This window comes from Pteropus medius, unplaced genomic scaffold, assembly GCF_902729225.1.
Source record: "Pteropus medius unplaced genomic scaffold, Ma_sr-lr_union100, whole genome shotgun sequence".
NCBI lineage: Eukaryota > Metazoa > Chordata > Mammalia > Chiroptera > Pteropodidae > Pteropus > Pteropus medius.
The window spans coordinates 3073417-3095495 of NW_024353908.1; the positions used below are offsets into that span (position 1 = coordinate 3073417).

Sequence of the window (22079 nt, forward strand, 5' to 3'; positions counted from 1 at the left end):
TAATTTATCATATCCCTTATATTTGTATAATGTTTTCAGCTTATCAAGGGCTATTATGTGGTTAAGGGACTTGTCCAAGGTCACACCATTACTAAGTGGTTTGGTCAAGACTTGAAAAAGAGTCTTTCCATTTATAATTTTTTATTTCCTTTCCTTGTACATTGTTGCATTTTAACTGCTGTTGCTCTTGTGATTAACATTCTATCTCCTATGATACAGTGGAAGACTAATTGGAATAGCAGAAATATATCTTGTGATATGCAAATGCATTGAGTGATGTGTTGTGATAAGTGATTGATCTATTCAACATCCTAAGAGAAATTAGGTAAAAGCAGAGTGTTATATTTTGGAGGACATCTGAGAAATTCAAATCCATTTACATTGACATTTCTAATTACCTTTATCTCTCCAATTGTGGTTTTAAAGGTTCACTGAAGAATAATTAGAAGAAACCTATTTAAAAAATCATGCTGAATATTTAAAGCAGAAATTTCATTGTCAGCAACTTTCACAGGCAAGCATGAAAACTGAATGAGCTTTACAAGACTGAAATTTCAAGTGGGAGGTAGCTTAATTAGAAGAACTGCCTATTTCTTTCTTTTAAAACTAGAAGAATAACTATATAGCCTGAGAGAATTAGGAAATTAGAATACTGTATATAGTTAGCAGTGTGATATTATAGGCAGCCTTTATTTTTCTCCATCTTCTGTTTCTTTATCTAGAAGCTCATTTTCTTTAATAGTATGCATGAAATGTTTTTTCCATTTCTCAAGGAAGAGTTCCTACATGAGTTGTTTAAATTTAGTCATGGGCAAGTTTAGAGAGTGAGAGTTGTGTTAAAGGTACTTAGTGACTTTTCTGGTAGCTATAAGACTTTGGTTAATTATAATTTTTGTGTTATTCATTAATCATTATTTATAGTAGCTGACTCACTCACCCAAATGGGTTAATATTAAATGAAATGGAAGTAAATTCTTTTAAATTTTTTCAATTAAAACTTTTTTTAAGGTCATTGCTCTTTTTGTTGTTCATAATGGTTAACACAGTAGAAGAAAAGGATTTACTTTAAATTCTTATCTACCATGCAGACAATACATTGAATATATTATATTACACATTTATGTATGTAATGTAATATACACATGTAACACATAATATAACATTAATGTAATAGGTGACATTTTGAAGTTGTTTGACTTGGCTTCCTTCTAAGTCATGGTGTCTTCACACGTCAGGTTTTTAGGGAACTTAAGGAAAACTCATTTTAATTTCATGATAAAGCATAACAGTGAGGTAAATTGAATATATAGAAAAATTACATATTTCAAAGTTACATATGAATGATTTTGGATTATTATTATTTTTTAAAATCCTTTATTATAATATCTGGATGCAGTGTATGCTTTTTCCCCGCTACGATTTGTAGTCCAGCAGAATGCTGGGCATGTAGGTGATCCATTTATTGTTTTTTATTATCTTTATTGTTTTTTTATTATCTATTTCTTTCCTTTTGGAATTATAATTGTAGCCTTTTCTCTTTTGCTAATTATAGCCAAGTTATGTTTTTCTTGCTGAGGGTGTTTTTTACCTTCCTGAGAAAATCGGTTTTTATTTTTTTATTTTTTTATGTTTTTTAAATTTTTATTTACCATTTTAATTTTAATATTTTAATTTAATTTTAATTTTAATTTACCATTTTAATTTTAATTTTTTTATTTTTTATTTTTATTTTTTACATTTTATTTTTTTATTCCCCCGCCATTCCCCTCCCCTCTGGGAACCAGTAGTCCATTTTCCATGTCCATGAGTTTTTGTTTGTCCTATTTATTTGTTGCTTTTAGGTTTATATCCTACATATAAGTGATATCATGTGATTTTCAACTTTTTATGTTGGTATGATTATTTCAAGGTCCATCCCTGTTGTTGCAAATGGCAGTATTTAATCTCTTCTTATGGCTGAGTAATATTCCATTGTATATATATACCACAGCTTCTTTAGCCAGTCATCTATCTAGGACACTTCATTTGCTTCCATGTCCTGGCCACTGTAGATAATACTGCTATGAATATTGGTGTGAAAATATCTTTTCAGATAGGATTTTTCAAGTCTTTGGAGTAAATACCCAGTAGAGAGATTGCTGGATCATATGGTCGATCAGTTCTTAGCTTTTTGAGGAACCTCCATACTGTTTTCCTTAGTGGCTGTACCAATTTTCAGTTTCACCAGCAGTGTATGAGGGTTCCCTTTTCTCCGCATCTTCTCCAGCATTTGTTATTACTTGTCTTGTTGATTATAGACATTCTAACAGGTGTGAGATGGTAGCTCATTGTGGTTTTGATTTGCATTTCCCTAATAACTAGCAATGTTGAGCATCTTTTCATATGTTTGGCCATTTGTATGACCTCCCTAGAGGAGAAGTTTCATTTCAGGTCCTCTGCCCATTTTTTAATTGGATCGTTTGTTTTTTTTTTTTGTTCTTATTGAGTTGTATGAGTTTTTTGTATATTTTGGATATTAGAACCTTATCAGAGGCCTTGCTTGAAAATGTATTTTCCCATTTGGATGGTTGTCTCTTTACCTTGTTGATGATGTCTTTTGCTGAGCAGAAGCATTTTAGTTTCATGTAGTCCTAATCATTTATTTTTGCCTTGCCTTTGAGGTCAAATTTATAAAATCCTCTTTAAGTTCAAGGTCCTTGAGTTTTGTTCCTATGTTTTCTTCTACGCAATTTATTGTTTCATGTCTTATATTCAGGTCCTTAATCCATTTCGAGTTAATTTTGGTGTGAGGTGATAGACAACAGTCTAGTTTCATTCTTTTGCAGGTGGCTTTCCAGTTTTCCCAGCACCATTGATTGAAGAGGCTTTCCTTTCTCCACTGTATGTTTTTGGCTTTTTTTCCAAAAATTATTTGCCCTTATAAATATGTGTTTACTTCTGGACTCTCGATTCTGTTCCACTGGTCCGTGCGTTTGTTTTGCTGCCGATACCATGCTGTTTTGATTAATGTGGCTTTGTAGTATAATTTGAAGTCAGGCAGAGTGATGTCTCTAGCCTCATTCCTTTTTCTCAGGATGGCTTTGGCAATTTGGGGTCTTTTGTGCTTCCATACAAATCTGATAATTTTTTGTTCTATTTCTTTAAAGAATGCCAATGGGATTTTGATGGGGATTGCATTAAATCTGTATAATGTTTTAAGTAATATGGTCATTTTAACTATATTATGATTCTTCCAATCCAAGAACACGGAACATCTTTCCATTTCTTTGTATCTTCTTCGATTTCTTTTAATAGAGTCTTATAGTTTTCATTATATAGGTCCTTCACGTTTCATTAGATATATTCCTAGATATTTTTGTTGTAATTGCAAAAGGAATTATTTTTCTTTAAATTCTTTTTCTGACACTATGTTATTAGAAAATAGGAACACTATGGATTTTTGAACATTGATTTTATATCCAGAAACCTTACTGTATTTGCTTATTGTTTCTATTAGTGTTCTTGTGGAGTCTTTAGGGTTTTCTTTATAGAGAATCATGTCATCCGCAAATAGTGACAGTCTGACTTCTTCCTTTCCTATTTGGATGCCTTTTATATCTTTCTCTTGCTTGATTGCACTTGCTAGGACCTCCAACATTATATTGAATAACAGTGGTGATAGTGGAGAGCCTTGCCTTGTTCCTGATCAGAGAGGAAAGGTTTTTAGTTTTTCACCATTAAGTATAATGTTGGCTGAGGGTTTGTCATATATGGCCTTTATTATGTTAAGGTACTTTCTTTCTAAACCAATTTTGTTAAGTATTTTGATCATAAATGGATGCTGTGTCTTGTCGAAGGCTTTTTCTGAATCTATTGATCTGATCATATGATTCTTATTTTTTAATTTGTTTATACAGTGTATCACATTATTTGATTTGTGTATTTGGAACCATCCTTGTGCCTCTGGGATAAAGCCCACTTGATCATGGTGTATAATCTTTTTAATATGAAGCTGTATTCAGTTTGCTAGTATCTTGTTTAGGATTTTTGCATCTGTGTTCCATGAGAGATATCAGTCTGTAGTTTTCTGTTTTTGTGTTATCTTTACCAGGTTTTGGTATCAGGGTTATATTGGCCTCATAAAATGAGTTGGGAAGTATTGCCTCCTGTTTGCTTTTTTTAGAAGAATTTGAGGAGAGTATATATTAAATCTTCCTTGAATATTTGGTAGAATTCACTGATGTAGCCAACAGGTCCTGGACTTTTACTTTTTGGTAGGTTTTTGATGATTGTTTCCATTTTCTTACTGCTGATGGGTCTATTTAGATTTTCCGGTTCTTCTTGAATCAGTGTAGGAATGTTATATTTTCTAAGTACTGGTCCATTTCTTCTAGGTTATTAAATTTGGTGTTATATACTTTTTCATAGTATTGTATGATCATTTGTGTCCTTTCTCTTCTTTCTTTAATATTAAAGTCTAGCCAGGGGTTTGTCAATTTTATTAACCTTCTCAAAGAATCAGTTCTTTGTTGCATTTATTTTTACTATTTTTTTTTGTTTATTTTCAATTTCATTTCTGCTGTAATTTTGATGATTTCTTTCCTTCTGCTGAATTTACGCTTCATTTATTTTTCTTTTTCTAGTTTTTTAAGATGAAGCATTAGGTTATTTGGGCTCATTCTTGTTTTTGGAGGTAGGCCTGTAATGATATGAACTTTCCTTTTATGACCACTTTTGCCGTTTCTCAAAACTTTTGATAATGTTGTACTATTATTATCATTCGTTTCTATGTATTTTAGGATCTCTCTTTTTATTTCTTCTCTGACCCAGTTATTCTTCAGTAGCATCTTATTTAATGTCCATGTAGTTGTGGTTCTTCCTGATTTCTTTTTGCAGTTGATCTCTAGTTTTAAAGCATTATGATCAGAGAATATGGTTGGTATGATTTCAACCCTCTTATATTTGTTGAGGCTATCTCTGTGTCTTAGTACATGGTCAGTCCTTGAGAATGTTCCATGTGCAGTAGAGAAGAATGTATAAGCAGCTGTTTTGGGATGAAAGGCTCTGTAAATGTCAGTTAAGTCTAGTTGGTCTAATGTATCATGTAAGGATGTTATTTCCTTGTCGATTTTCTGTTCAGATGATTTGTCCTTATCTGACAGTGGAGTATTTAGGTCCTCTACTACGATAGTGTTTTGGTTTGTTTCTCCTTTTAGTTCTGTTAGTAATTGCATTGTATATTTCAAGAGTCTTAGGTTGGGAGCATAGATATTAATTAATGTTATGTCTTCTTGGTGCATGATTCCCTTTATCATGATGAAATGTCTCTCAGTATCTTTCTTTACCTTTTTTTATTTCGAAGTCTATTTTGTCTGATTTTAGTACTACTACTCCTGCTTTTCTCTGAATGCCTTTTGCTTGAAATATCATTTTCTATCCTTTCACTTTTAGTCTATATTTGTCTTTGGAGCTGAAATGTATCTCCAGGTAGGCAGCATATGGTTGTATTTTGTTTTTTGATTGAATCTACAGCTCTGTGCCTTTTTATTGGTGAATTCAGTCCATTTACATTTAGGATGATTATTGATATATGAAGTCTTTTTATAGCCATTTTATCTTTTGCTTTCTAGTGTCTCGATGTTTTCATTGCTTCTTTGACCTTATATTTCTGTTTACTTTATGTTGGTTGGCTCTTGTGCGTTTTTCTTCTGGTTCTTTTTGTTTTATGTTACATACTTCAGTTCTGAATCTTTGGTATGTGGTAACCGTTACGAATATGTAAAGGATAGTTATGTGTATATAGTCGTCTCTTTTCTTCTGCACATGCCTTATCTCCGTTCCCTTTTGCGAATTTGGATCTTTGAATCCTCCCCTTTTCTGTCATTGTTGTCTCAATTTGTCCTTATGTTTGTTGAATGTTCATTACTATCTTGCTATAGCAAATCTCTTCTTATTTTACGCTTATGCCCTATTCCTAGTAAGGGTGGCACTCCTCTGCTTTTATCAGCCTGCTAGTCTTCTTACTCTTAATTATGTTTTTTTTTTGTCATTTTGTTTTAGGCGAAGTGGTCCCTTTCAGTATTTCCTGTAGTGCAGGCCTCATAGTGGAGAATTCTGTCAATTTTTGTATGTCTGGAAAAGTCTTTATTTCTCCTTCATATATAAAGGAGAGCTTAACTGGATACATTATTCTTGGTTGGTAGTTCCTTTCACTTAATAGTTTTAATATTTCATTGCACTCCTTTCTGGCTTGTAAGGTTGCACTGAGAAGTTTGAGGATAACCTAATGGATTTTCCTTTATATATACCGTCTTCTTTTTCCTGGCTGCCCTGAGAATACTGTCTTTGTCGTTGATTTTTGATAACTTTAATAGTGTGTCTTGGTGAAGGCCTTTTGGGGTTGAGATAATTGCATATTCTATTGACTTCTTGAATTCCAAGCTCCATCTCATTCCTTAGATTTGGGAAATTCTTATTAACTATTTGTCTGAAAATGCTTTCTAATCCCTGCTCCCTTTCCTCCTCTTCGAGAATGCTCATTATTCTTTTTTTTTTCTCTCCAGATAGTATCACTAATCCTTGTATTTCTCTTTCATTATTTTTCACTCTTCGGTTTCTCTCTTCTTCCTTCTGATTTATTTCTAGATTTCTGTGTTCAGTATCACTTATCCTTTCCTCCATTTGGTCGGCTATTTTCCAAGCTTGTTATTTCATTTTTCAACTCTTGCAGTGTGTTATCTCCAGAAGGTCTATTCAGTTCTTTTTGAGGGTCTCAATCTCCTTGCTAAAGAAATCATTCTACTCATGTAGTTATTTTTCAATTCCCGAAATTTTTGATATGAATTCTTTTAGATCTCATTGAGTTTTTTCAGAACTACCATCCTGAATTCTCTTCATTTAAGTTGTATATTTCTATGTCTGTAAGCTTATTTCCTGGAGATTTTTCTCTTTGTTTCTGAGATGCCTTGTCATCTCGATCGTTCATGGTGTTTAATGGACTCTTTCTTTGCCTGGGCATTAATGGAAGTGTGTTCTGCTTTTTTTTTTTACTTCCAGAAAGAAGATTTATTATATAAAGGTCCCTAGCCTGTTGCAAAGAAGGTGTTTTTCTTTTGTTCCAGTAGGTAGTGTCTAAGCCTCTTGGATATCTGTTTTATATATAGTCTTAATAATGTCTTTTTCCTTATTAATGTTTAATCACACTCGCTACCCTCAGTCTCAGTTCTTGTGAGTGTTAGCGATAGTTTTGGTAGCGTTTGCTCAGATTCCCCCGGGGTTCCACTGTGAATCATCTCAGGGAGTATTGGGTGAGGTGCCCCTCTTGGTTGAGGTTTAGGGGCTGTGGCTCAGCCTCGATTTTGCAAATGTGGCTGGTTAAAATCAACTGTTGTTTCTCTGCTGTCCCTACTTTTCTGCCATCCCATTTCTCTGCTTTCTGGCCTGATGACTGGGCACTGCTGCAGGCCGCGTGGAATCAGAGCACTTCCAGGCAGCGCTGTTTAGGGAAGTTGCAGCACCTTCTCTACTCCCAGCCCTCCTACAGGGAGCTCTGGCTGTGAAAGGCAGCTTCTTTGTTTCTCCCAGTCCACTCCCCCTCCCCCCACATCCTGGGCTCTTACCTGTGGTAGCTCTTATGCACATATCTCACGCTCAGAAGTGCTGGTGTGCAGTTTGGGTGTTTTTTGTTGAGTTTTAGATGTTTAGCTTATTATTGTTTCAAGGGGAGAGATCTGGGGACGTCTCTTACTCCACCAGGTTGAATCCAATCTCGGCAAATTGTTTTTCCGTTGTTGGCATATTCTTTACTTCAATCAGTTCATAAAATCTTGCCTAGATCCTTTTTTGGTAGAAAAATAAAAGAATTTAGTCAACATTCAAATATTTGTGAGATAAGAAGAGGGTTAAAAATAATCAAAAAGCATTTGGGATCCCATTTTAAACTGTAATTTTCAATGCTATAAATTTGTTAAAGAAGATGGTCAGGCTTTTGGATTTATTGAGGAGATCGCAAGACAAATAGTAGTAGTAATTATGAGGTGAGAAGAGGATCACCTACTTCCAGGGTGGCTCTCTATGCAAAATACCAAGCTTAGGAAGAAGGATTAAATAAAGTTTCATGTATTCATTCTTTCCTGTATGCACTTTCTTGTTTAACAAATATTTGTTTGAGTGAACTACGTGCCAGACAGTTTTGCCGTAATGAGGAGTGTGTGGTGAATATGATAAAGTTACTACACTCAGGGGGCTTACATTTTAGTGGGGAATTACACAGTATTTTGATTGTGATAAGTGCTATGAAGAAAAGCCAGGTTAAGGATTTAGAGAGCAAGTGGGCATCTTGCTGACTCTTCTGTTTCAACATATCCAAATTGAACTCATCATTTTACCTTTAAAGTCTTCCTGAATTTTCTCCATGGTAGAGTGCCTGATTTTGCACTCCAGTCACCCAGGTTGGGAACCTGGGATTCATCTTTGACTTCTTTTTTCATACTTCCAGTCTATCCTGAGGTTGTACTGTTTTTCTCTCCTATTGCCTTTACTTCATCTATTTCTGGCTGTTGCCTTTGTTAGACTTATCACAGCAATCTCCTTACTGCCTAATTGACATCTTCACCTCCTGCCTGGACTTCTGCAAATCCATCAACTATAAAAGCACCAGTATAATGTCACATGTACTTAAAATTAAAATCTGCTTAAACTCTTATTGGGTTCTCCTTTGTTTAAAGCATACGCTTTTAACACCTAATGATGACATAGAAAGTTCTCTGTGATCTGGACCCCACTTGCCTCTTAGTGTCTCTTTTGTTAGTCTCTCCTTCTGCTTTATTCTGTAGCAGTAATGAATGTTTGCATTTCCTGACCTATACCACACCGCTTCTCGCACACTTTGTATTTGTGGTATCCCTTTACCACCTATTTTCTCTCCTGTCCCATCCTGCCTAAATTACTTTTAGTTATCTTTTAAGACTGGGTTCAGTTGTCTCTCTCAGACTGATGGTGGAAGCCCTCCTCAGTGCTCCGTGTTATAACTCATCTTGTTTTCACAGCATTCTGTGTGTCTGTGGTTCCTGTTCAATTGTGGAGTCCTGAATAGCAGGGAGTGAGTTTTGCCAATCTTCATCTCCCTGTTGCTGCATACATATAGAGGGCATTCAGTGAATGCTTGTTGATCTTAATGGCACTTAAAGACTTGAAAATAATTTATTCTGGAAAGATCTTGTTCACAAAACTCTTAAGTCATGGACAATGTAAAAATCATCACAGTTTAATTACTGGGACTGTGTTAGTGAGATTTTACTCCAAATAATCAATTAAACATTCTTAAAATTTTGGGGGGCGGAAGGGTGGGCATGGAGGTGGCAGAGATGCTATTTTACAGAGTCATTTTTTTTTTTTTTTAATAATTTGTTCCTGTAGGGAGAAAAACAGCATCTTTTCAGATGAGCTCTTCTACCTTTGTGTTAAATGTCCTTGGTGCTCCAGTGTCCAAGGCCCTTTTCGCTCACCCTGACAGTTTTCCCTGGGCAATTCTGGCCTCTTCTTTGGCCTCATTAACTGTCTCACGTGTCACTCTTGAGCATCAGATTTGCATGTCTAACTGCCTATTGGACAGATCTCCGTATGCTCTAAAATGACACCTCAAATTCAGCGTGTTCCAAGCAGAAGTCATTATCTCTCCAGTCATGTCTATTAGCATCCTGTGTTCCTGTCTTAACAAAGGGCACTATTGTCCACTGAGTTATTGAGATTAGAATTCTGGACATTGACTTTGACTCCTGGCTCTGTTGACTCCTACATCCTAAGGATTCTAGCTTTTAACTATATGTCAAATCTATCAACTCTTTTCCTTGTCCACTGCTACTAGCCTCTTCTAGGCCACCGTTATTTCTGTTCCTTCGGGTCCCTTTAAACCATTTTCCAGGTAGCAATGAGAATGATGTTTTGAAACACACTGATGTCAGTCTCCTATGCAAGAGCTTTTAAGTGTTCAGTGTTCTTAGGGATAAAAATCCTCCATATTTTTGAATATAGCTTACAAGGTCATTGTCACCACAACCCCAGCAATTCTCTATTCTCAATTTTTTTTTAATGTGCTTCTTATTTCTTAGCTTTTGCTAACTTCTTTGAGCCCAGATAATTTTCTCCTATCTCTCTTAGTCTGGTTAACTGTTAATTATTATTCATCTGTTGGCTTAGATATTATTTCCTCCAGGGACCTCAGCCTGTCATCCCAATTTTATTTGCCATAAACTCTTGTGCTGTTCTATCATAGCACTTATGCTGCATTGTAATTGTTTGACTCTCCCATGAGACTGTGAGTTCTGTGAGGGCCAGAACTGTCTGTGTCTTGTCAGCAGTGCAATCCCAGTGCCCATTATGGAGCTTGGAACGTGGCACAAGTTAGTACTTTTGTTGACTTATTTCCCATTTTAGCCATTTATTCTTATAGCTTATCCTTTTTAAAATTCATTTCCTAGAAAAAGTTCACATCCTGATTTGTGGATGAAAGTTTAATAGAATCTCAATTCAAAGAGTTTTCCTTCACTTTATTTTTAAAAATGTTTTCAGTTACAGTTGACATACATTATTATATTAGGTCAGCCATACAGCATAGTGTTTAGACATTTATATAACTTTTAAAGCAATCCTCCCCAATAAGTCTAGTGTCCACCTAACACCATATGTACTTATTACAATATTTTTGATGATATTCTCTATGCTGTACTTTACATCTCTGTGACTGTTTTGTAACTGCCAAATTTGTGTGTCTTAATCCCTTCACCTAGTCTCACAACCCCCCTCCCATCTTGCGACCATCACTTTAAATTTTTACTATTGAGATAGCTAATCTTTAGCAGGATTAGTTTATAAAGCAACTACTTCGTCCTAGTCTCCTATGCCTGTGCACCTGACAGATATTGATATTGAGAATTATTGTTTCAAGTAAATTGCTATTCAGTTTTTTTTCTAACATGTACTTTATTTCCTCAGTCATAAAAATGGAATGTATATATTGGTTAATAGCTTGGATTCTGGAGTAGGACTTAAGTGGGTCCTAATCCTGACTACACTTCTTACTGGTTCTTTGACCCTTCGCCATGATATACAACTCTTCTGACCTTCTGTTTCCATTAATGTAAAATGGGCAGGGAGTATCCCCTTCCCATGGGGATGGTGTGAGGATTCAAGAAAATAATGAATGAGAAGCACTTAGTGCATTGCTTGGTACATATGAAGAACTTGTTAAGTTACTAATTTTAAAAAGATTTCAATATCTCAGTTGAAAGGAAAAAGTATTTAAGGTTATAAAACTAAAAGCTAGAAAATATAATTGATAAAAACAACTAATTCCTTGAGTTTCTAATTAACTGAAAGATAAATGCATTTTTCACCATGAGTTATACTTTTTGTCATTCTTTTCCCAAGAATACTAATTTCCAACTTTGAATGCAAGATAACATATTTTCTGAATAAGTGTCCTCCAAGAGTATATTTTGAATATAACAGTTATTTTTCCAGTTAAAACTGAGAATGTGAAGTACAGGAAAATGAACTTTCCTTTGTCTACAAAGCTTGCTGTTATCTTTTTCAATAGTTTTAAAGAACTATTAAGATTAACAGCTAAATAAAATAGATACATGTTGGTAGAAAATATAAATATGTATGCTACAGAGTGTTGTATGTAGGGGTGGGTGGGTGTGTGTGTGTGTGTGTGTGTGTGTGTGTGTGACCTCTGTGTGGATATTTAGTATCCTAAATTTTCTACTCAGGTTTGATTTTTTTGTTCTCGGAGTTAAAATATATTATTTCCTTTACTGTGAATTTACCAAAATCTGTGGTATTTGCAAACCTAGCATAAGTGCTAGGCTTCAGTCCATTGTATATTCAGATATGCTTCATCACATACTGTTGTAGTACAGGGGATGAGACTTTAGGGTAAGACTGGTCTTTTGTGTACTTTCCATTTGAAGAGATCATTAGTGTCAAGTATCCTTTTAGTCAGATGCTTACTTTTTGTTTTATGATGATTACTAATTACAAAGAAAGTAAATACAGTGATTAGTCTTTCCTTGAAATGTACTTTGAATTAATCTATATTTTTAGTGCAAATGTGATGTTATAAAATTTTTAAAAAATGAAAACCAGCCTAATTCTGTATAACAAACCCATTCAATATTTTTTTTCCAGAGCTGACTTTTTTGAAGATGAGGCAGTTGAACAGGTTTTGAAGTATAATCCTTGGTGGACTGATATGTATTCAAAAATGATGGCCCCTTTGGGAAAGAGTCAGGAACAAGAAAATCATGCTGCGTTAGGTAAGAAACTCAAAAATAGGCTCATCGGTTTACTGCTTTCTCTTGTTATTAAGCACATAATTGTAATGGCCTCATAGAGTGAAGATTATTTTGGTTTTCTAATTTTGGAAATGGGGTCTTCAACCAAGGCTGGAAAATGCCACTCAATAATTAGACTTATCTTGAAAATTCTTTTGAAGTATGTTTTACTTTTGAATAATTGGGGATTAATTTATAAATTTTTTTTGTTTTTAGTAAATCAGGGACATTAACACATAAGACATATGTAGTTGTTGAGGGATCCACTTGAGAGTTCTGAACATTCCTCTGTGGGAAGGGCATTTGAGTGTTAGTAATGGTGAGAGAAGACCTAGTTTTCATTCCCTTTGTTTGTTGAATAAATTCGATATGTCCTCCCCAATTTTGTCATAAGTGGTTTTATATAGAAGTGGGAATAGTTATCCTCATATTTGTACCTTAGAGCAAGTAGCCAATTTTTACCAATGAAAGCTGAGCCTGGGGGGTTTTATGAGCCACAGGAGATGGCTGTGTGATATTTAACATTTAGCTAAATGTTAACCACAAAGAATTCTTTCTTAGATGGTTATTTTATTACTACCTTTTCTAAGTGGGAGGTTAGTATGTTAGGTCTGTAAATTGGAATTATAACAGTTTAAGGTAGATCAAGAGTAGAATGTCCATGTTTCTGTTGTACTCATTTGGCTTTTATTTATATATTAAAAATAAACTTTCAGTGTTTAAATAAAAGGAACACACACACACATTAAATGGAATATAGAATCTCCACACTACAAATTTTGCTTCCTGAAAGTAATCACTTGATAATTTTGGGGTATTTTTAATACTTATACCTACATCTAAATATTCGCTTTAAGAAATTTATACACATAGATTCATATGCATTCTCTTTTTACTATCCTTTCTCCAGTTTGTAGTATATGTTGTACATCTTACATATCAGCACTTAAAATTCTACCCACAGCTTTTAATGTCTGCCTGGCATTCTGCTGTATATTTTTATTATGATTGATAGACATTTGGGCTGTTTACTATTGTTGGAAATTCAGGTTGTTTACAGTTTTCTGTAGTGGCTTCTTTTGACCACTCAATCTGAAGTAGCTGGAACATCTCTGTTGCATGACATATTTAGATTTTTGTAAAGCAATGCATTAGCCTATTATTTGTTCTTTATCTGTTGTCGAGCATAGTGCCTGCTATATAATAGGTACTCAAAATATTTATAGAACAAATAAATATTACGGTAAATATTTTTGTAGTTAGTTTTTGTTAGAGTTTAGGTAATTTCTACCAGATTGAAAAATCGCTACTGTAATCTTTTAGAATAGACTCCTCTACAACAGAAACTTATTTATAAATAATGACTCTTGTTACATTGTTTTCAAAAAATCCTTGGTTTTATATTTGAGTTTAAGAATCTTTCAGAGACTTCCTACATTATATAGACAAATTTTTCAGATATAATATTGCTAATACATTATAGATAGTTAACTGTATATGCCATGTAAATCTGCTCAGAAAGTTTGCTCAGATTTAAATCATCAAGGCTCTCTACTAGTCTGAATAAGTTTCCCCAATTTTAGTGTAGTATTTTAATGAGGTGGTATGGTTGCACAGTTTTCTGTCCACAAGGGTGAGCTAGTTGCTCTAAAAATCAAGAGAAGGCATTACCTTTGATTAAATTCTAACTTGCTAAACTTTAATTAATGGTAGCTTGTTCTAGGTTCTGTTTTCTATGTCAGCCGTGCTTTGAGCTAGTTCTCTATGTATAATTTTAACAGATTAAGCCAGTTCGTCCTTTTAACCACCAGCCCTCCTGACCTTTCATCTTCATCTGACCCATGGCATATTTCTAGAATGGTGCTTCGAGAACAATCATAGTCTGCTCAGCTAGAGTGATGATTCATTCTAAAAATCACCTTTAAAAATAGCAAGGGCGTGTGATCTAAGGTAGAAGAATTTATGCTGTGTGTTGTACAGAAAGTACCTTTTCTAGATGTGCCAAGTATTGGGTTAAGGATAAGATATAAGCTAAATATAGGACTTGGGGTTTAACGCCTAGCTCCACCACAGGCTAGCTGTGTGAGCTTGAAGTTCTCACTGGGTTGCTGTGGAAATCCTATACTTACCTCACAGAGTTGTCTTGAGGATTGAATAAGATGATATATTTAAAATCCTTAGCATATTGTAATTTTAGAAATTATTATTACAGAGTAAAATCAGTGGCAGAAGAGCCAGAAATCGATTGGCTTCTCTCACTTTTTTGTACATTTACAAAGTTTTAAAGGGAAGTTCTTTGTTAGCAAGATTCTTCTTTCAATTTTTTCTCCCTTGTTCAAATGTTTGAGACACCCAGAATTGGAGGAATAAATTGAAATGTGTTGAACCAGAATAAAATATGAGAGAAAAGAAATAAACCAAGAATTAGACCTTAAAATTCTCAGCCTGCTCAAGGAACATGCTGCTGCTGTAGTTTCCCCTTGCTCTTCTCTGTTTTTCTTTGCCTCTGGGCCTCCTTCCTCTCTGTGTCACCACAGTGGTGTGTTGCCTCTTTTATGCTCCCTTGTCTGATGTTGCCAGGCACATATAACATTTCAAGTGAGGAGTGCAAGTTTGACTCATCCTTATAATAAAATATTAAGCTGGATTGTTTTGAATTCTAGATAAACCTTTTGCCTCAGTTATGATCCTTGTCATTTTCATCATAGCCCTGAGTTACAACATGGAAACTTATTAATATCATCAGTTTTGTAATGATTCTGATATTCCTTCTCAAAAGCATGTAAATGGAAGTGTCAAATGCTGTGCTCCCACTGAGCTTTGGTTTCATGTGAATGGACTTGCCACATTTCTCGTTTTGTCTTTCAGTGGTTAATTTCAGCCCAAGAATCTTGGCACATGATAGCTTGTTATGGCACCACATTGCATTTATAATCACTGAACTTCCTAGCGGGGACATCATCCTGTTTGGCATCCAATGAGCTCTTCAGTGTTTATAGTAGGAACTGTCTGTCTCAGCTTTGAGAGTTGTAGCATTGTAGGGCTACACATTTAGACAGGGTTTGAATGTAGCACATTTTCTTCTGGTTCCTGTGACCTGGGTTCCCATGACCTGTTTCCAGAAAGCATACAGTATAATCGTTTGCATTCCTCTGAGAGGAGCCAGATCATGGATAATTTAATTGTTGACCCATGGAAAACAAGAATATTTGGGAGGGGGATTTAGACAGAAGGGAATATTTAAAAGTAACTAAACTAGAAGATGTTCTCAGGGAAGTAAGATCACTTTCCATTTTGGTGGGAGCCTCTTTGCAGTCTTCAGATGTATTGATGGGGTTTTTAATGTTGGACAGTGGTCTTGGGCCATTTGCTTCAATGTCAGGGCACCAGTTTCTACCCTAAATAAATTTAGTTTTCAGCTGGCTTTTGTATGACTGTAGATTATTTATAGAAGTATAATTAATTGAAGTGTTGTGAACTTCAGAGCAAAGCTGCTTTGTAGTATAGCTAAGTCACACATATGCTTGACAAATGTTACTCATGGCGGCAATCATCCAAGTATTGTTGGCACTGCGTCTCTAGTTATTTTTAGTGTTGCTGCCCAGTTAGACCTGACTGTGTGCAAACCTCCCCAAGTTCCCTTTTGGATGATGTGATTTATAACTCTAATAAAAAAAGGCTTTGGAGAGCTCAGACTTTTGGTTTTTCTAGTGATTTTCTGGTTTGTTGTTATTGTTATTTATCATCTCTGGTGTCTCTGCTTGAATTTGAATTTAAATATGTCTGTGTATTATTAATGAACCCCTTAGACCAAAATAGAACTTAAAAACACTCAGAAAAATGTCATGGTGTTTTAAGGAAAGGCTAAGGGCACCTGGCATCCAGTAATTCAGAAGAGTATGTTCAAGTAGGCTTTTCTTATCTATAGTCATGGAGAGTGACCTATGATATGTGGAAGCACTTGTGGGTAATGTAACATTATCACCTCCAGTTCCCAGGTCACCCTTTATAAATCATTAAGTGTAAACAGGTGTGATTACTTAAGAATGAAGGAATCAGCACATAAATGAGTTGATGTATTGTTTAACAGTTCTGGGCATACGTTGTGATTCAGAATTATGTGAAAGAAGAAGTCTATTTGTCACCTACGATATAAAAGCTTTTCTCTAGTGAGATAATATCATTATGAACACTTGGTACTTTTCTATTATTAGCTAAATTAATGAATGTTTCAAAAACTATACCTAAGGAAATACTGTCTCAGACCTTCTTGCGGTATACTAAGTCCATTCACACGAAACCAAAGCTCGGTGGGAGCACAGCATTTAACACTTCCATTTACATGCTTTTGAGAAGGTATACCTGACATGCAGTATGTTCCTTCTTAGAGTTTCCTTAAATCAAATTGCTTTAGATGAACGGAGTGCTTCTGTTTAAATTAAAGATCTTCATATGTGCCTTTAATGAGACAATCAACTCCCAGTTTATGTCTTATTTCGTTTTTAAATGTCAGTTTTTAAAGAATGCTTCACCTGACACCTACCTGTGTAAAGTTTTAGAATACACACATTTCTTTATGTTGCTGGCCAGCAAATTAAATAAATGCATTCTCATAGTTATTTGTTTATGAAAAAGCAATGCTTGTATAAATACATTTTTTTTAACATCTTTTAAACATAGGATTTTTAACATGGTTGAAAAGATAATTATAAAAATACATTTCAAAACCTGGCTTTTGTTGTTGTTGTTGTTCTGTGTGTATTTTAATGAGCAAAGGAGTATTGCTTCTAGTAATTTCAAATAAGTGTGTATAAGTTGTTTTTTCCCAGAGGACAGGCTGTAAAACTGCTGGAAGAAAGCCTTAAACAGAAAGAAGCCATGTTAACCTTAAGGCTCCAAAAAAGAGAATATAAGTGAGTTTGGAAAACTATGTTAAAAGGGGCCATCATCTGTGAGTTGTCATATTCTCTTCCTTCTGGCTTTTGCCCAGTTGTGATGAACAGAAGGACAGTCTTCTGTTGAGCAGAGACAGAAAGGGGCTGGGCAGCTAGTTATCCAGAGCATGGTTTGGGAATATTAAAAAGGCAATTTATTAATTTTTGGTCTCCAAAAAGGTGGTGGAAACAGCCAGGTGTCTTTTATTAGTCCTTCTACCCTAAGAGGCTTCCTGAATTGGAGCTGAGCTCATGACCACTCAGCTAGTGATTGCATTTCCTTTCCTTGCCTCTGGATGTGGTCATTTGACTAAGTTCTGGAGGATGAGAAGTGAGTGGAAGTACTATGTGCACTTTCTGGAGCTAGTCTTTAGAAAGAAGGTGCTTGCCATCTTATTCTGCTTTCCCATTGGTTAGAAAAAGCTAAAACCTTGGAGTAGCTGTCTTGAACCCATAGATGGAAGTCATATTATGAAGATGCAAATGCCCCACCAATCCTTCATCTTTCATTCAGGATAGTAGCATTAGAAAGAAACTTCTATCTTATTTAAGCTAAGGTAAGAGATTGATAACACTTTTGTTTAGAGTAACTTAAAATATCTAGGTATATATGTTTCTTTAAAAATCTCTCTAGGACAATTATTAGTTCATATTTTTTACTTATACTAGCTAGGAACTTACACTATCTAGGAAAGAAGGTGCTTGCCATCCTGAGCCACATATATGTTGTTAGCTGATTTTTTTTTCTGTAAATCTTGCTGTAAGACAAGTTGTATTTTACTTTCTGTGTGTAGTGATGAGGAACCATTAATGCTCATGTTTTGTTAATGTGAGAAGATACATACTTTATGATAGTTTACCTAAATTGTAGGAATCAAAGGAAACTTAGAAGGAACTACAGTCTCATACCTTCTTTCCTTACCAATGTAGATATTTTTTTTTTTTAACCATTAGCATTTAAATATTTTAGTTTGCTGTTTTTTGGTCTCAGTAGTTTGGTAAGGTAGCTTTTCCCTCTTCTGTTAATTGTATTTAATAATGGAAGTGGGAAAATGTCAAATGCTTTGAAATAATTTTTAGCAAGAAAAGCAACAAATTTATTTTATAAAGTCATTCAGTACAGTGGGAAAAGTTGGATTACTGAACAAATTGTGCTGGCACACAACTTTTCATATGGAATTAACTGAAACCTTAAAACATATGAAAAGACGACTTTCAAGTGGATTAAAGTGGATTAAATTTAAAAAAGGAAACAGTAAATCTAGAAAAAGAAACTTTTATATACTTCAGGGATTGGGGAAACCCTATTGAAGGCTATAGATCCAGACTTTGTTTTTTTTTTTAAAGAAGGACATATTGGCTACACACAAAAAAAAATAATTCAGTGTTACAAGATACCATGAACAAAGTCAGTAGAAATGCAGTAGATTTGGAGAGATGACTAGGGTTCGTATCAATAATAGACAAAGAGTTCTTAATTTAAATTGACAAGCCATACAATAGAAAAAAGTGGGCAAAATACAAAAGTGGGCAATTCACAGGAGAGCAAAGCCAAATTGCCAGCAAATCTTTGAAATAATGCTCAAAGTTTAGCAGTTAGAGAAATAATAATTGAAGAAACAATGTTGTGTTACTGTAGTTTTCTCTTACTGCATAAGAAATTACCTCAAATTTGAAACAGTCCTAATATAATTTAATTTTTGTGGGTCAGGAGTCAGGTATGGTTTAGTTGGGTCATCTGCTCAGAGTCTTGCAAGGCTATAAACAAATATGACCATCTTTTTTTTTTTTTCTTTTTAAAGTAAGTGTTTTCAGCTGTTCTCAGGGTCCTCTTCTAAGTTTATGTGAGGGTTGGCAGAATTCCGCTCCCGAGGCTGTAGAACTGGGGCCATAGGACTGAGGCCCCTTGGTCTTGTTGGTTGTCAGCTGGGGCAACTTTCAGATCTTAGGGACCCCTACAGTTCCCTCTCACATAGCTTTCTTACAACATGGCATCTTATTTCTTCAAAACCGGCAGGCAAGTCTCTGGCTCCACTCTGCTAATAACAAACTATAATCATGACAGTGACTGTCTTACCACCTTTGCCATATTCTTTTGGATAGAAGCAAGTCACAGGTTCTGACCACACTCAGATGATGTAACTCATTGGTGGTCATCTTAGGATTCTCCCTACTGCAGTCATTTTCTATTCATTAAGTTGGAAACAATGAAAAAAAGTTGCTACATTTATTGCTGGGAGAGGATGACAGGTATGTGTAGGAAAGGGAACTTCTGTTTATGACCATTAGAAAGGAAAGTTATAGCCTTTAAATAATGCAGCATTATTAGCAGTGGCAGAAAACTGGTAGCAAAGTGAATGCCCATTAGTATGGGGAGTGGCTGGATAGAGCATGCTACACCATGGAATATTCTACTCCTTTACGAAAATTAGCTAAGTACCAATTAACTTGGAGAAGTTTGCCAGAGATACTGTTGGGTGAAATAGGATAGATGGAGAAAAATAATCTAATTCTTTGGGTAGAGGGAGGTATAAACTGCTATGTATATATGTTTTGGGGTTTGTGGTTACATGATTGTCAAGAAAAATGAAATGATATATACTAATTTTTTAACGTGGAGGAGGCTGTTGATGAAGATGAAAAGAGGTGCCATGTGAAAGAAGAAAAGAAGAACAGACTATGTTGAAAAGAAGCATCATCTTCTCATAAGTCTAATATGTGTAATATGGTCATATTTGTGTATTTTTGTATAACTTTTTTCATGTATAAAGAATATTAATACCATGTACTAAAAATCGACTAATATATGGAAATGTTCATTTTTTTGTATAGAACTTTCAAAATGGATAGTGAATATTTACAGTGATTTATTTAGCTATTTCATGTTTTCTTTTGTCAAAATATATTAATTTTTAAGTCAGTAACTCAGATATTTAGATGCCTTGAATATAGAACAGTGTAGCAAAAAAAGGTGGGGGGTGTCTGGAAATAAGGAATAGATATTGTTTAGACATTTCTTTTTTATTTATCCCTACTAGGGTTGGAGCAAATGGTTAGGCCTTAATAAAATCATGAAGTCTAGCTAAAAAGTTGTTTATATATCCGGAGTTAAATAACTTTATTTCAGTTTCTATAATCAAAGTTCTGATTTTGACAAATCTTCAATATTGAGGGTTCTATAAAACTGAAAGGAGCATCTAATTTTTAAGTACATTTTCTTCCAGTGTCTTTTTCTGAAGAAGAGAAATATCAGCTACGAAAATTTGTCAATAAATCTTACCTGCTGGGCAAGAGAGCCCATCGTCAAGTGTACTACAGTTTGATTGATATCCTTCTGGCATATTGCTATGAAACTCGTGTCACTGAAGGAGAGAAGAATGTAAGTGAATTTGTGTCTGTGCTTGTTGGCATAGACTATTGTACTAAGTAAATTGTATTAAGACATCATTCCTCTAATTGAGAGTTAGGCCTGTTATGATTAGTTACTTAGGGAATTCTTCAGGAAGAGGTACATGTATGTTGGTGGTGGGTACCAACATGAAAACATAACGCTTGCTTGGTCTCTTTATCTTCTCTCTTGATGTTAGCTTTTACAGATAGCAGAGGGGGGAAGTAAAGCTGAGGGTAGAGAAAAAGGACCTTTAGGAGATAAATTGACCAAATAAGAGGGCTGTTGCCACATGATATTTGATGTTGGCAAGGGTGAACTTTACTGTACACATTTATATTCTTTCTCTGCGCTGTCAATTAGCAGATGCAAGGTATAGCATTTTATAAGAAAAGGAATCTTTCTAAAGAAATCCTGTTGTAAAGTATTCTTAAATGATCTTTTTAAAAATAATAACACAGACTTGATTTTATCTCTTGAACCACATTTGATTTTGTAAGTAAAGAGCTAAATTTTTTTCTCACCTAAATAAAAAAAAAAAAAAAGGCTGGAAAACCAAAAGGAAGTCTTCATTTTTCGTGGTTAACATGCCCCTGCAGCTATTTATAATTATCATTGCTCAAAGGGTTATTCTTGAGCTGAGCATATGCTTTTCTTTTTTTAAAATTACACAAATAGTTCACATCATTATAAAGGGAAATACACACATGAAGAAAGTATTTAGAATTTCCTGTAATCTCAGCCATCAGCAAAAGCTACTGTTATAAGGTAATATATCTCTTCTAGTCTCTTTCATTGTGTACATGTTTGTATATTTTTTACATTGGGTCATAATGTATATATTACTATTTAATCTGCCTTAACATCATAGCATTAGCATAGTTTTAGGATTAGGATTTATGTGTTAAATTTTTTGTTTTCATGATTCTGAAAATTTAAAAGATAACTCTTGAGATTTGCATTTGACTCCAAAATAAATATTAATGAGTGTATCAAGGGCCTACTATTATTGAAAATGCTTTTTGTTTTCACTCATTGTTTTTAAAGATTCTTCAGTTGGAGAAAATGTTTTCTTTGACAAAAAGTACTTCATATTATTGAGATGATAAATGAGAGTGTTTAGTTATACTTGGTGCAGTTTACCATTTTTTATTCTTGTATTTGCATATATGAAATTATGAAGTCTTTCATCTTCAAAACTTTCTTTAGAATATACTTATTCTCACACTCATTCTTTGAAAGGCCAAATTCTTGAGCAGCTTTTTGCCACACATAGCACTTCAACACTATCTTTGAGTCCTTTGGTAGATTATTTATAGCAAATAACTTAGTTGAGAAGGACGGGAACTGAGCAAGCATTGCTTTGCTTTAATTTTTACTTTCAAAGCCCTGCTTATTTGCTTTTGTGTTTTGGGATTCTTATCAGTGGAAAAGCTTTATTTT

At 34.5% G+C, this 22079-nt stretch overlaps 1 protein-coding gene across 1 annotated transcript in view; it reads left to right on the forward strand.

Moving 5' to 3' along the window:
* Positions 1–22079, forward strand: part of SHQ1 (SHQ1, H/ACA ribonucleoprotein assembly factor) — a 113118-nt gene that overhangs the window by 18063 nt on the left and 72976 nt on the right. The window contains exons 6-7 of the mRNA XM_039851773.1: positions 12169–12296; positions 20473–20627. Of these exons, the coding sequence (XP_039707707.1) occupies positions 12169–12296; positions 20473–20627 (283 nt within the window). The remainder of the gene's footprint in view (positions 1–12168; positions 12297–20472; positions 20628–22079) is intronic.